At 38.8% G+C, this 11,873-nt stretch overlaps 2 protein-coding genes across 2 annotated transcripts; one reads left to right on the forward strand and one right to left on the reverse strand.

The window, feature by feature from the left end:
- The first annotated feature begins 2,815 nt into the window (after positions 1-2,815).
- On the forward strand, positions 2,816-7,069 carry LOC110938105 (exosome complex component RRP42). The gene is made up of 8 exons (XM_022180577.2): positions 2,816-2,976; positions 3,259-3,386; positions 3,471-3,527; positions 4,021-4,113; positions 5,100-5,178; positions 5,265-5,389; positions 6,002-6,145; positions 6,572-7,069. The coding sequence occupies exons 2-8, from the start codon at positions 3,261-3,263 to the stop codon at positions 6,809-6,811; spliced, it is 864 nt and encodes a 287-aa protein (XP_022036269.1). The 5' UTR covers positions 2,816-2,976; positions 3,259-3,260; the 3' UTR covers positions 6,812-7,069.
- Positions 7,070-7,155: 86 nt separating this feature from the next.
- On the reverse strand, positions 7,156-9,041 carry LOC110938104 (pentatricopeptide repeat-containing protein At4g26680, mitochondrial). The gene has a single exon (XM_022180576.2). The coding sequence runs from the start codon at positions 9,024-9,026 to the stop codon at positions 7,428-7,430; it is 1,599 nt and encodes a 532-aa protein (XP_022036268.1). The 5' UTR covers positions 9,027-9,041; the 3' UTR covers positions 7,156-7,427.
- Positions 9,042-11,873: the final 2,832 nt, after the last annotated feature.

The raw sequence follows: 11,873 nt of genomic DNA on the forward strand, positions 1-11,873 counted from the left end.
CATTTCCAAACCGATACCTTTCCAAACCCCATTTTTTCCCACGACGCTAAACCATGCATTCTAACCAACACCTCATTATTCACCTCATCGCCTACTTTTTCTTTTATTTAAACTATTTATAATTTATATATTCCATTTAAAAATCATATAATCAATAATAAAAAATAATTTTTATTTAAGATTCTCAGACGGTTACTGTTCCAACGACTTTTTTTTTTTCAAATGGTTGCTGTTCCAATGACTATTTTTTTTTTCAAACGGTTATTTTTCTGGTCCCTATAAATATAACATCTCTTTCCCACATTTGCACATCTCACTTCACAATTTACTGTAAATACCAAACTAATTTGAAGATATGAGTGGCGGTTATAATCAAAGCGGTTTGCACATTGGATTGGAGTGCTTTTGTAGTTTTGGTTTTCTTGAAGTTTAGTTTTGTAGTTTTGGTATGGTAAAATGTTATGTAATGGTTGGTTTTGCAATTTTGGAATGGTTTTGCAGTTTTTGGTTGGTTAGGGGGATGAGGGTGATCACTAGTGATAGAATTCCATCACTCACAAGCACCCAATCAAGTTCCGCCATGTCATCAACCATTTTTCTATCACTTACAACTTTTTTTGGTGTCAATGGTCATCACTAACAACACCCAACAATAAACCCCACACCTCCTCACATCCATTTATCACGCTAACCCCATAACGCGTTGATTTTATCACGGAATCTACAATATCACGCGTGAAAAAGTTGGTGGCGGTGGGAATTTTTGTTTTCCACGCGTTGAAAACGGGTATCACGCAACTATAACGTTGCCACCCCCACCTCCCTTATGCAGGTCTGACAGGTCAATGTGAAGTTTTGTCAGATACATTTGTTATGGTTAGTTTTACAGTTAGATATTGCAGGTATGTAATGGTTAGTTTTGCATATAGGTATTGCACATATGTAATGGTTAACTTTTCAGTTAGGTTACAAGCATATTTGAAATGGTTTGGTCACTTGCAATTTGTGATGCATAGGTCTTTGCACATTTTGAAATAGTTTGTTTTTTCACCATAAACATGTTAAAAATGGCTTGCTCATTTGTAGTTTTGCACATTTGGTCTGTGCACATTTGAAGTGGTTTAATTTTTCACCACAAACAATTTAGAAATGATTTGGTTTTTCACATTGCATATTGGGATAACAATAATAATTGATGATTTCATTACCAAAACCATGAAAAAATAATAGGTGATAATTTCATCAATATACATTATTCCTTGACAAACTGATCATTTTTTAACAAAGCAGAAGATGCATGACAACATTTAAACCCTAGCAAACATTTTGGTTTCTTATTTTGATTCACAACATCCTTCGCTTCATTCTTGATACACCTTTCCAACAATCCATGCATAATCTCTGAAGCTCTTCGACACATAGGGGGATCCGACCATTTCACAAAGCCACATCTTGAACCTTAACCTTCTCTGGCACACCACTAGAACCTTCATCCTGGATTAGCTCAAGTTCACGATGCGCGATAGAAGTTTGGAGATCCACAGGCACAGTTGACCATGTTGTTTGCCATTGAATTTTTGTCTCAAGCTTCAAGTGGAATGATTGAAGCTTAAGTTTCCTCTTAATTGGTTTCAAAAAATGGTGTTAAAAAGTTTGAAAAGTTAAAGACTCAAAATGTCCCTCATGTGAGGGCCACATGAGTATCATTTAACAACAAAAGTCGATGACATCTTGGTCGAGGAGCGGATTTAGAGCCAAGAATGGGGTTTCTAGGAACCCGTTTGGTTCATAATTTACAGTGTTATGTTATATAAAAAACTCTCAAAGTACCTTTTAATATTTTGTTGGGGAACCTTTTTAATTTATAGTGTTATGTTATATAGAAACTTTTAATATTTTGTTGGGGAATCTTGTAACTAAAATGTAACTAAAATGTATGACTATTGGTTAATATCGCTTTTTTTAAAGGGAAAATTACCAAATTAGCCAAGAATAAACTTTGACCACCAAATTAGCCATTTGATGCCTCCTTGGAGCAGGGCATCACGGATTCAAATGTGCGGGATGCCTTTTTCAATGTGGAAGTGACATGTGTCTCAATGATTAGGTAGACTCCTCCAATGCCCCTTAACAGACTCATCCAATGCCTCAGCAGACTCTTCCAATGCCCCTCAACAGACTCTTCCAATGCCTCAGGCATGAGTTAAAATTTTATGTGGGACCTACCACCCACTTCATCTTCACCACCGCCACCACCACCACCACCACCACCGCCACCGCCGCCACCACCACCGCCGCCGCCACCACCACCGCCGCCGCCGCCGCCACCACCACCATAAAATATACTACTAATCTTCCTTCAGATTCATTTCTTTCTATCCCCTGTTGACTTGGTGAACACAGATCGATCATCATGTCTTCCTTTGAAAGAGGCATCTTCCCTGTTGGAGCTCATGAAGGATCTTGAAGATGAAGTGGTGGTGGCGGTGGCGGTGGCGGTGGTGAAGATGAAGTGGGTGGTAGGTCCCACATAAAATTTTAACTCATACCTGAGGCATTGGAAGAGTCTGCTGAGGGGCATTGGAAGAGTCTGCTGAGGCATTGGATGAGTCTGCTGAGGGGGAGGAGTCTACCTAATCATTGAGACACGTGTCACTTTCATATTTAAAGAGGCATGAGGGGTTTGAAAGAGGCATCCCGCACATTTGAATCCGTGATGCCCTGCTCCAAGGAAGCATCAAATGGCTAATTTGGTGGTCAAAGTTTATTCTAGGCTAATTTGGTAAATTCCCCTTTTTTAAACTACTCAAAAGCGAATTAGGGTTTAATAACACAAACACACACAGAACAGAACACACGCGACCACTCATCCTCTCGTCTCCAGCCACCATCCCTCCACACGCGGTCACCGGTCACACAGCCTCTCGCCGGAGCCTCCACACGCAGCTCCTTCCCGTATTTATTTACTCTCTTAAGGTTCGTTTAAACCGTATAACTTGTTGATTTTAACTTTGAATTTGTTGATTTAGATGTTTGTTTAGACATTCAATTTACATCGACTAGTTAGTATGAATAGGTTGCCTCATTGTAGATGTTTTCCAACCACTCTCCCTTTAGTTAGTGTATTACTAGTATTAACCGTCGAACCGAACCGTATTTCTTATGTTCGGACATATGAACTCGAACATTTAAAAAAGTGAACCCCTTGGAAAAAAAAATTCCTGAATTCAATCACTCTGTTCATCACTGGCGGTGCAGCAATGGTGGGATTATCCGTTGGAGAAAAGCATTTTATACAAGGCGGAATTGCTCAAGACCTCCGCACTGATGGCCGCAAAAGATTAACATATCGTCCGATATTCGTGGAAACCGGAGTCATTGCTCAAGTAAACACTTTCGTGGCGTTGTATTCAATTTTCAGTATTTATATATAATGCTTTCTAATTATAATTATTATTAATTAATTGCAGGCGAATGGTTCTGCAAGAGTTAAGATGGGTAAAACTGAAGTCATAGCTAGTGTCAAGGTAATATTATTATATGTTGTTTTTGATTATGTGTAATTTTGATATGAAGTTAGAGTAAATTACAAAAATCGTCCTTTATGTATGTCACTTATTGCAAACTATGTCCTTTGTCTTTAATAATTACAGAAAACGTACTCGATGTTTGCAAACCCTTGCACTTTATGTCCTTTAGCCCTAACTCAGTTAATTTTTGTGGTTAAATCTGATCAAATGGACCCCACATGAGGGTATTTTTTGTTGTTAAATCTGACCAAATGGACCCCACATGAGTAAAATGACCAAAATACCCTCATGTGGGGTCAATTTGGTCATATTTAACCACAAAAAAATTAACCTAGTTAGGGCTAAAGGACAAAACTTGCAAGGGTTTGTAAACATCGAGTACGTTTTATGTAATTATTGAAGATAAAGGACACAGTTCGCAATAAGTGACATACATAAAGAACGATTTTTGTAATTTACTCATGAAGTTTTTATTTTTTTTTTATTGTAGGCTGAGTTAGGAAGACCAAGTTCTTCAGCTCCTGATAAAGGGAAAGTTTCTATCTTTGTTGATTGTAGTCCCACTGCAGCACCACAGTTTGAGGTTTCAACTTTTATTATATTTTTCAAGATTTTTATTATTTATTAAAGTGGCTGTGTTTGAAATTCTGGTTCTCTTCCTTCAATTTGATATTATACTTTTTTACGAAATTGGGTTTGTTTTATGGCTCCCACTATTCCCACCCCCCCTAAAATCTTATTTTCACACCCGTCGGGCCGTATAACTGATTGTGCACAAAAAAATGTCACGGAATGTCTTTTTGTTTCCATGTATACGGGCCGTATAACATTATACTACCCATAGTTATTAAAGGCGTTAGGCACTCAAGCCGCATAGGTCTCGCTTGTGGCCTAGGCGCAAGGCGCATAAAAAGCGCGGGCCTGAGAAAAAAAAGTGCATAGCAAAAAAACTTAAAATATTTTTAAATAATAGAAAGTTAATAGTATTCTTCAAATAAAATAAAACTAAAGCTATTATATAATATTTTATATCGTCTATTTAGTACCAAAAGTTATAAATGCTTGTTTATAAGTGTAGAAAAATAGTTTTCGTTAGATAAAAGTAGGAAATCTAGCTGGAATCTTGCCTGAATTTAAAGAATTTGGCTAGAAACCCTCCGGAATCTAGGAATCTCACTGGAATATGCGCATGAACCATCACTTGGAGAATTAAAGTGCAATCGCCTTGACTTAAGGCGCAATCGCCTTGACTTAAGGCGCAATCGCCTTGCTAGGAAATTGGGCCTAGGCGCAAGAGGCGATGGCTTTTAACAACTATGAATTACTACCCATATAATGTTATACTACCCAAACCTCATATAATGCTATACGGCCTCTATAATGTTATATGCGACCCGTATAGATTATAGAATGTTATACGACCTAATAGTTTTTCCATCTATACGGCCCAATATTTGTCATGTCAGATTATTACATACGGGCCGTATAACATTATACGGTCTGTATACAGGGTGTGAAATTAAGATTTTGGGGCGTGTCTTAATTAGGACCCTTGTTTTATTTATACAGGGGAGAGGTGGTGAAGAACTGTCAATGGAACTATCTGCAGCCCTTAGACAGTGTCTATTGGGAGGTAAAAGTGGGGCAGGTATGAAATTTCGCAAATCCTCGTACAAATCAAACAGTTTCCATATTATAAGGTTATAACAAATGTTGTCACAACATTTATGGCAGGTGCTGGAATTAATCTTTCGTCTTTGTCAATTGTGGACGGCAAAGTTTGTTGGGATCTATATATTGATGGTCTTGTGGTTAGTATGGATGGAAATGTGCTTGATGCTTTAGGTGCTGCCATTAAGGTATCTTTATTGTTTCTTACTTTCTTTTTTTCTTCATTAAGTATTAAATTTTCAGCCTTTTTGGATTTAGCAATCATGTTTTAACCTTAGGGGCCGTTTGGCAACATCTGAATGGTTAAGTGCTGAACCAGTAAGAGGTCTGAACCGTTAAGTGGTGAATCAGTAAGAAGTCTGAACCATTAAGAGCCTGTATAATGTTTAACCGTTAAGAGGCAAATGTCTGACCAATTCAGATTAGAGGTCTTAACCATTCAGACTCTGTATAAATCTTAACCATTCAGAGGCAAATGTCTGAACCATTCAGACATCTGCTCGTGAAACAAACAGTCTGAACCATTAAGTGCTGAACCAGTAAGATATCTGAACCATTAAGAGCCTCATTAAGAGGTAAACAAACATCCCCTTAACCTTCAAGAGGGCCGTACTAACGATTACAAAAAGTTATCATGATAGGAGTAGCTTTACGGAAACTTGTTTTGATTTATCTTATTATTTATGGGTCATTCACATAACTACATGTAAAATTTTAAAAATGTTAGAATTACCAGAACGCTCGAATAACTGATTTTCACGACTTGTTATCTGATCTTGATAATTCTTTCACATATTCAGGCTGCTTTAAGCAACACAGGTATTCCAAAAGTCAACATTGCGTCAGCCGCCACACCAGATGAACAACCAGAGGTTGACGTGAGCGATGAAGAGTTTCTACAATTTGACACGACAGCAGTCCTGGTTATAGTTACTTTAACTAAGGTGACATTATTTCCCAACTTAGTGGTTTACCCTCCACGCTCCGCACCCCTGGTTCGAAACGTAGATTAAAATTAGCAAATTGCGAGAGTTAAAGTTGTTTGATGTTTTAGTTAAGGGGTTAAACATGTCATTATTAAAGTTGAGGGGCTAAACTTTTCATTACGAAAGTTGAGGGGCTAAAGTTGTTTTAGTTAAAGGGCTAAACATGTCATTACCAACGTTGAGGGGCTAAAGTTGGATAATACCAAAGTTGAGGGGCCAAAGCTGGTTGATGGGACAACATAGCATATTTATAGTATTATTAAAGTTGAGGGGCTAAAGTTGGTAATGTCAAAGTTGGTTGATGGGCTAAAATAGCATATTTATATTATAATTTGATTTTATTTTTTATATTGGTTTTCTTTTTGTTTTCTTTTTTTTTGGTAGGTTGGAAGGCATTATATTGTAGATGCAACTTCAGAAGAGGAATCACAAATGAGCTCTGCCGTTTCGGTGTCAGTCAACCGGCAAGGATTGATATGTGGGTTGACCAAAAGAGGGGGTGCGGGTTTAGACCCGAGTGTGATTTATGATATGATATCGGTGGCTAAACATGTAAGTGAGCAGTTGATGAACAAATTGGATTCCGAGATTGCTGCAGCTGAGGCTATGGAAGAAGATTCATGACTTTCGATCGATGTAAAGAGTTTTATGATATTGTGTTAGCGTTCTTATTCATATCAGGCGTGTATCATTTACAATCGATAGTTTGATGAGGTTTAAACGACATTTGATGTCGCATCATGTTATACTCTAGACTGGTGCTTGTGACAATCTTTTGTGCCCTTTTTAGTCATTGGTGGGAGTTGGACGGGTATGTAGGCTTGTAAATGAACCAAACATACGTTTTTTTGAACCGTTTAGTGAGAAGCTTGTTTATGTTTATTTATTAGATATAACAGAGTTTTATTTAATTAGTTGAACTAACAAAAATGGACACAATCCTTTTTGTTCATTTACGATCGTGAATGTTCATTTATTTTGTATCTTGCAAGCACTTTTGTAATTTATAAATAGTTCTAACCATAAAATATCAAAATCGTTTTTGCCAAAAGCTATAATTCTATTTAGGGTGGACGGTACCCATCTTTCGCTCTCACTATCCCACTCACTCTAGTACTGACGTGGAGGGGCGGTGTCCGCACTCTCTCCATTCCTACTTCTCGCTTCCACACCTCTCCACTTTCTTCTTTGCTTCGCACCCCCATAAAATTATTCCTGGATCCGCCACTGCTTGTGCACATTACACATCTTGTTCTATTTCTTTACCCTCGACACTCGAGTGAAAGATTACGCTTTTAGCCTTTTCAAAACGTTCAAGCGCGAGACTCCCGTCATCCACCTCTTTTAACAAACTCATAACTAACCGATCTTTCCATTCTTTTGAAAATCCTTCACACAACACACTCCATATAACCGAATCAGGACCAACTGGCCTCTCTAACATCTCTTTAAAAACACAAAACGCGCCATCAAAATCGTCGTTCTTCACGAAAGACGACATCATCATCTTAACGGTATCCACATTCGGACGACAACCACTCTTTATCATGCTTTTGTACAACTCGAACGCGCGATCAGGGTTCTTTCGTATACATTGTCCTCTAATAAGCGCGGCGAAAGTTGAAGAATTCGGGACTAATTTCTTTTTATCAAGTTCTTGAACCAAATAAGCAGCCTTTCTAGTCTTCCCTAAATCGCATAGCCCCGACAATAACGCGTTGTACGTTAAGATATCGGCTTTAACCCCATTTCTCAACATTTCTTCAAGGATTTGAGTACCCTTTTCGGTTTTACCCAACTTACAATATCCGCTAATCATCGTGTTATACGTTACAGTATTAGGAGCCACATTCATAACTTTCATTTCATCGAACACCTTATATGCGTCATGCAGTTTCCCTTCCTTACAAAATCCGTTCATCAACGTGTTATAAGTGATCACATTCGCGCTAACCCCATTCTTCTCCATCTCCACTTTCAACTTAACTCCCGTTGCCAGAAGCCCTCGATTAACATAAGCAGCAATTAACGTATTGTACGAAGAAACATTCGGGCTAAAACCCATATCGGACATTTCATCAAACACTTGGCGTGCGTCCTCTAACTTCCCCAACTGACAGTACCCATTGATCAACATATTAACAGTAAACACATTCACCATCATCCTCAGCCGCCTCATCTCCTTATAAAACGACACCACAACACCCGCCCGATTCAAACTAAGCAACGAACTCATATACAAATTACACGATTCGACCGTCGGAAGAAACCCGTAGCCCTTCATTCGACTAAACGTATCAGCCGCATTCCGAAACTGTTTCATCTGTGCATATGTTTTAAACAGAGCATCAAACACACGAGGCGTTGAATCACACATCCTGTAACAACATACAATCGAATCAAAAACCTTGGAATGCATGGAAACATCACAAGATTTAAAAATCTTGTCGAAAACAGATTCTGCAGAGACAAATTTTCGATTTTTCGTTAGAATGTGGATGATAATGCAATTGGTCTCGAGGGTTAGTAAATTGGGGTTTTTTAGTTCGACCCATTTGAAGAATTTGAGTGAAATTGAGTAATCGTTTTGAATTTTGAGTAAAATGTGTTTTACTCTAAATGGATCGAGTTTGGGTAATAGGGTGTCCAGTTTGGACCAATCGGAATGGAGAAGATGACTGTGAGCTACGTTTATGTAATCGAGATCTTGGCCTTTGGGTTCTAGGAGTGATCTGTGGGGGATTGGGGTCCATTTGGTTGTTCGAAAAACAGGGGAATTAGGGTTCTTGATGGTGGGATGAAGCAGAGTTGAAAGTTTACGAGTTTGTAGCAGATTCATGATTGCTGAGAGGCGTATCAGATGGAGAATAAATAAACATAATTAAATCGGGTCGGGTCGGGTCGGGTCATGTTTGCAGTTGGCCGGACCCTTACGGGTGTCATCATGTTTCGACATTTTGTGTATCCAGCTAGTAAATTTTACCGCACGATGCGACTGGTCCAAATGTAAAGTAACTCGGATTTGTACAGTAAAGACCTAAATTGTTTCTGAAAAAAAGTTACGGCAATACGTAGATAAATTGAGGATGTACATAAAAATAAGCACGATAAGGTATTATATATGGCCCAAGTTGTTTGCGAAAGAAATTTAGGTCGAACACCAACCTGAACTTATACCGACACGTGCATAAAAATAAGTAAAATTTCACGAATTTAGCCAACACATGGTCAAAATTTCAAAAATAGTCTGTTGACACCCCATAAAATGTCGTTTCACAAATTCCAACCCGGCTCAAAACATAAGTTAAGAACTTTTCTCAAACACCAGTCACCTTTTCTTCTGCAAGACTTCTGTTGCACCCTACTCACCTACTACTCCTTGTCTTCACCACTCCCACAGTCCTCTTTCTCTCTCCCTCATCTCCCTATTTCTTCACCACTCCCACAGTCCCACCCTACTACTCCTTATCTTCATCTTCTTCACCGAGCACCACCACCACCTTCACCTCCCACCACCACCCTGCAACCTCCCACCACCCTCCACCCACCACAACCCTCACCTCCTTGAAGCATATGTGTAGATCGAAGTGCAAGTCTTTATCGTCGTTCAGCATGAAAATCACCACCAAGATGGTTTACGGTGGTGCTCAAGCCGAGCCGTTTCCGGCGGTTTACGGTGGTGCTCAAGCCGAGCCGTTTCCGGCAAGTGCTCAAGCCGTCATAGGCACTGTTCGAGACGTCTGAGGTGACCCAAGCCGGTTCATCTGATTGGAGCCGTTTCAGCAAGCCATTTCAGAAGTTTGTCGGACACGTGTCGTGTTCCAATTGGTTTGCATTGAAAGAACTCCTTAAGTCGTGTCAGTGAACGGTACCGGCTCGTGGAGAGGTGTCAGTTGGCTAGTATTGAAATAACGGCGTGGTCGTGGCTATTTTGGTGATTTTCCCAAAATTTTATGTTATCTTAAGTTAAAAATGGTACCGCGTGTTGCGGTGGCGCCGAAACGTAAAGTAAGTTGAATTTATAAAGTCTAATGAAAACATGTTATATTTGACCTGACTTGTTGTAAAACAAAATTTATGTCAAAATATAGATCAACTCAAAACGTAAAAAAAGAAGCAAAAAAACATATTATATCTGAGCGTGCCCATATTCAAAGAAACGTAATTAACTTGAATTTATAACGACACGTACATAAATATAAGCATGTAAAAAATAATTATAAAGTTTTTAGAAAGTTGAAGGGTTGTAAATACCAATACTAAATATTGAAGGGTAAAAACTAAAATAAACAAAAACTTACTAAAAGAAAAAAAAATTATAAAGTTTTTAAAAAGTTGAAGAATTGTAACTGGCAATACAAAATGTTAAAGAGTAAAAACTAAAATAAACAAAAACTTCCTAAAAGAAAAAAAAATAAAAAAAGACATTAAAAGATTGACCAATAAGTGGTGCGATTTTAACATCCGTAATGTAATTGTTTAACTCGGGTCCCAGTTTCTTGCTGGGCCGTGTTTCTATATTTTTTATAGAAGTTTTGTTGTTAAAAAAAAAGATGGACCAATAGCAGCATGGCACGGGTTATCCCTCTTGTAATTGTTACTATATACAATATGCTTTTATTTGGTTTGGCCAAGTCACGTTGCTAATTAGTTTAAATCGGAATGGAGAAGACGGCTGTGATCTGATTCTACCTTTGTTAAGGGCCTAAGGGGAGGCGGGGTGGAGTAATATATAACGAGTGATAGAGTTTTCAACGAGTGATAAAAAAAACTCCCACCCCCACCTTAAAAGTATAATGCGTGAGAAAATTCATGGCGTGATGAAATGATTTTGTGTGAGGAATTGTTGGTTGGGGGGAAATTGTTGGGTGTGGTGGTGAGTGATGACCACCCCCACTTAAAAGGTTGTGAGTGATGGAAAAATGGTTGCTGACATGGCGGAACTTGATTGGTGCTTGTGAGTGATAGAATTCTATCACTAGTGACCACCCCCTCCCCCTAAATCGGCATGTTGGGTTTAGGTATGGTTTGACTGGTTTTCAAGTTAAGGTTTACAAACGGTAAATCGACCTTTGTTAAGCGCCTATGTTACGTGTCTTTTTTTATTTAGTTGCATTTTTATATTATGCATTATGTAGGGAGTAATAAGGGTTGTTTTCTATTTGTTTGAGGGTCTTGAGTGTAAGTTTATCTTTTATATATTCAATGCTACGTAACAATCTGGAGATATCCAGAATTTGAGTCAAATTATTCTCTATCTCTTAGCTTCTTTCTCTGCAATATAGTTATAACCCTATCAAGGGTATCAGAGCTATCCCGAATCCTCATCGGAATTCCTTGCCGCCACCATGACTAACACCCGCAATAATGAAATCGACAACACCCTCAAGGCCCATGGTAAGGCAATCAACGATATCCAAGCTGCGTTAGCGGCCCTGATGAAGCAACAGGAACAATCTTCGAAGCAGCATGAAGAGATTTTGAAGGCGGTGCGTGACAAAGCCGTACAGTCGTTGGCTAGTTCCTTTGGATCCTTCTTCGGCCCAGATGGTGACTCACGAACATCCAAACCATTCCGTATCGGTAAGATCGACTTCCCTAAATTTTCGGGGGACGATGTTGAGGGGTGGGTTTATCGCTGCGAACATTTTTTTTTCGATGGATGACACCCCCGATGACTCGAAAT

This window comes from Helianthus annuus, chromosome 4 (assembly GCF_002127325.2).
Source record: "Helianthus annuus cultivar XRQ/B chromosome 4, HanXRQr2.0-SUNRISE, whole genome shotgun sequence".
Taxonomy (NCBI): Eukaryota; Viridiplantae; Streptophyta; class Magnoliopsida; order Asterales; family Asteraceae; genus Helianthus; species Helianthus annuus.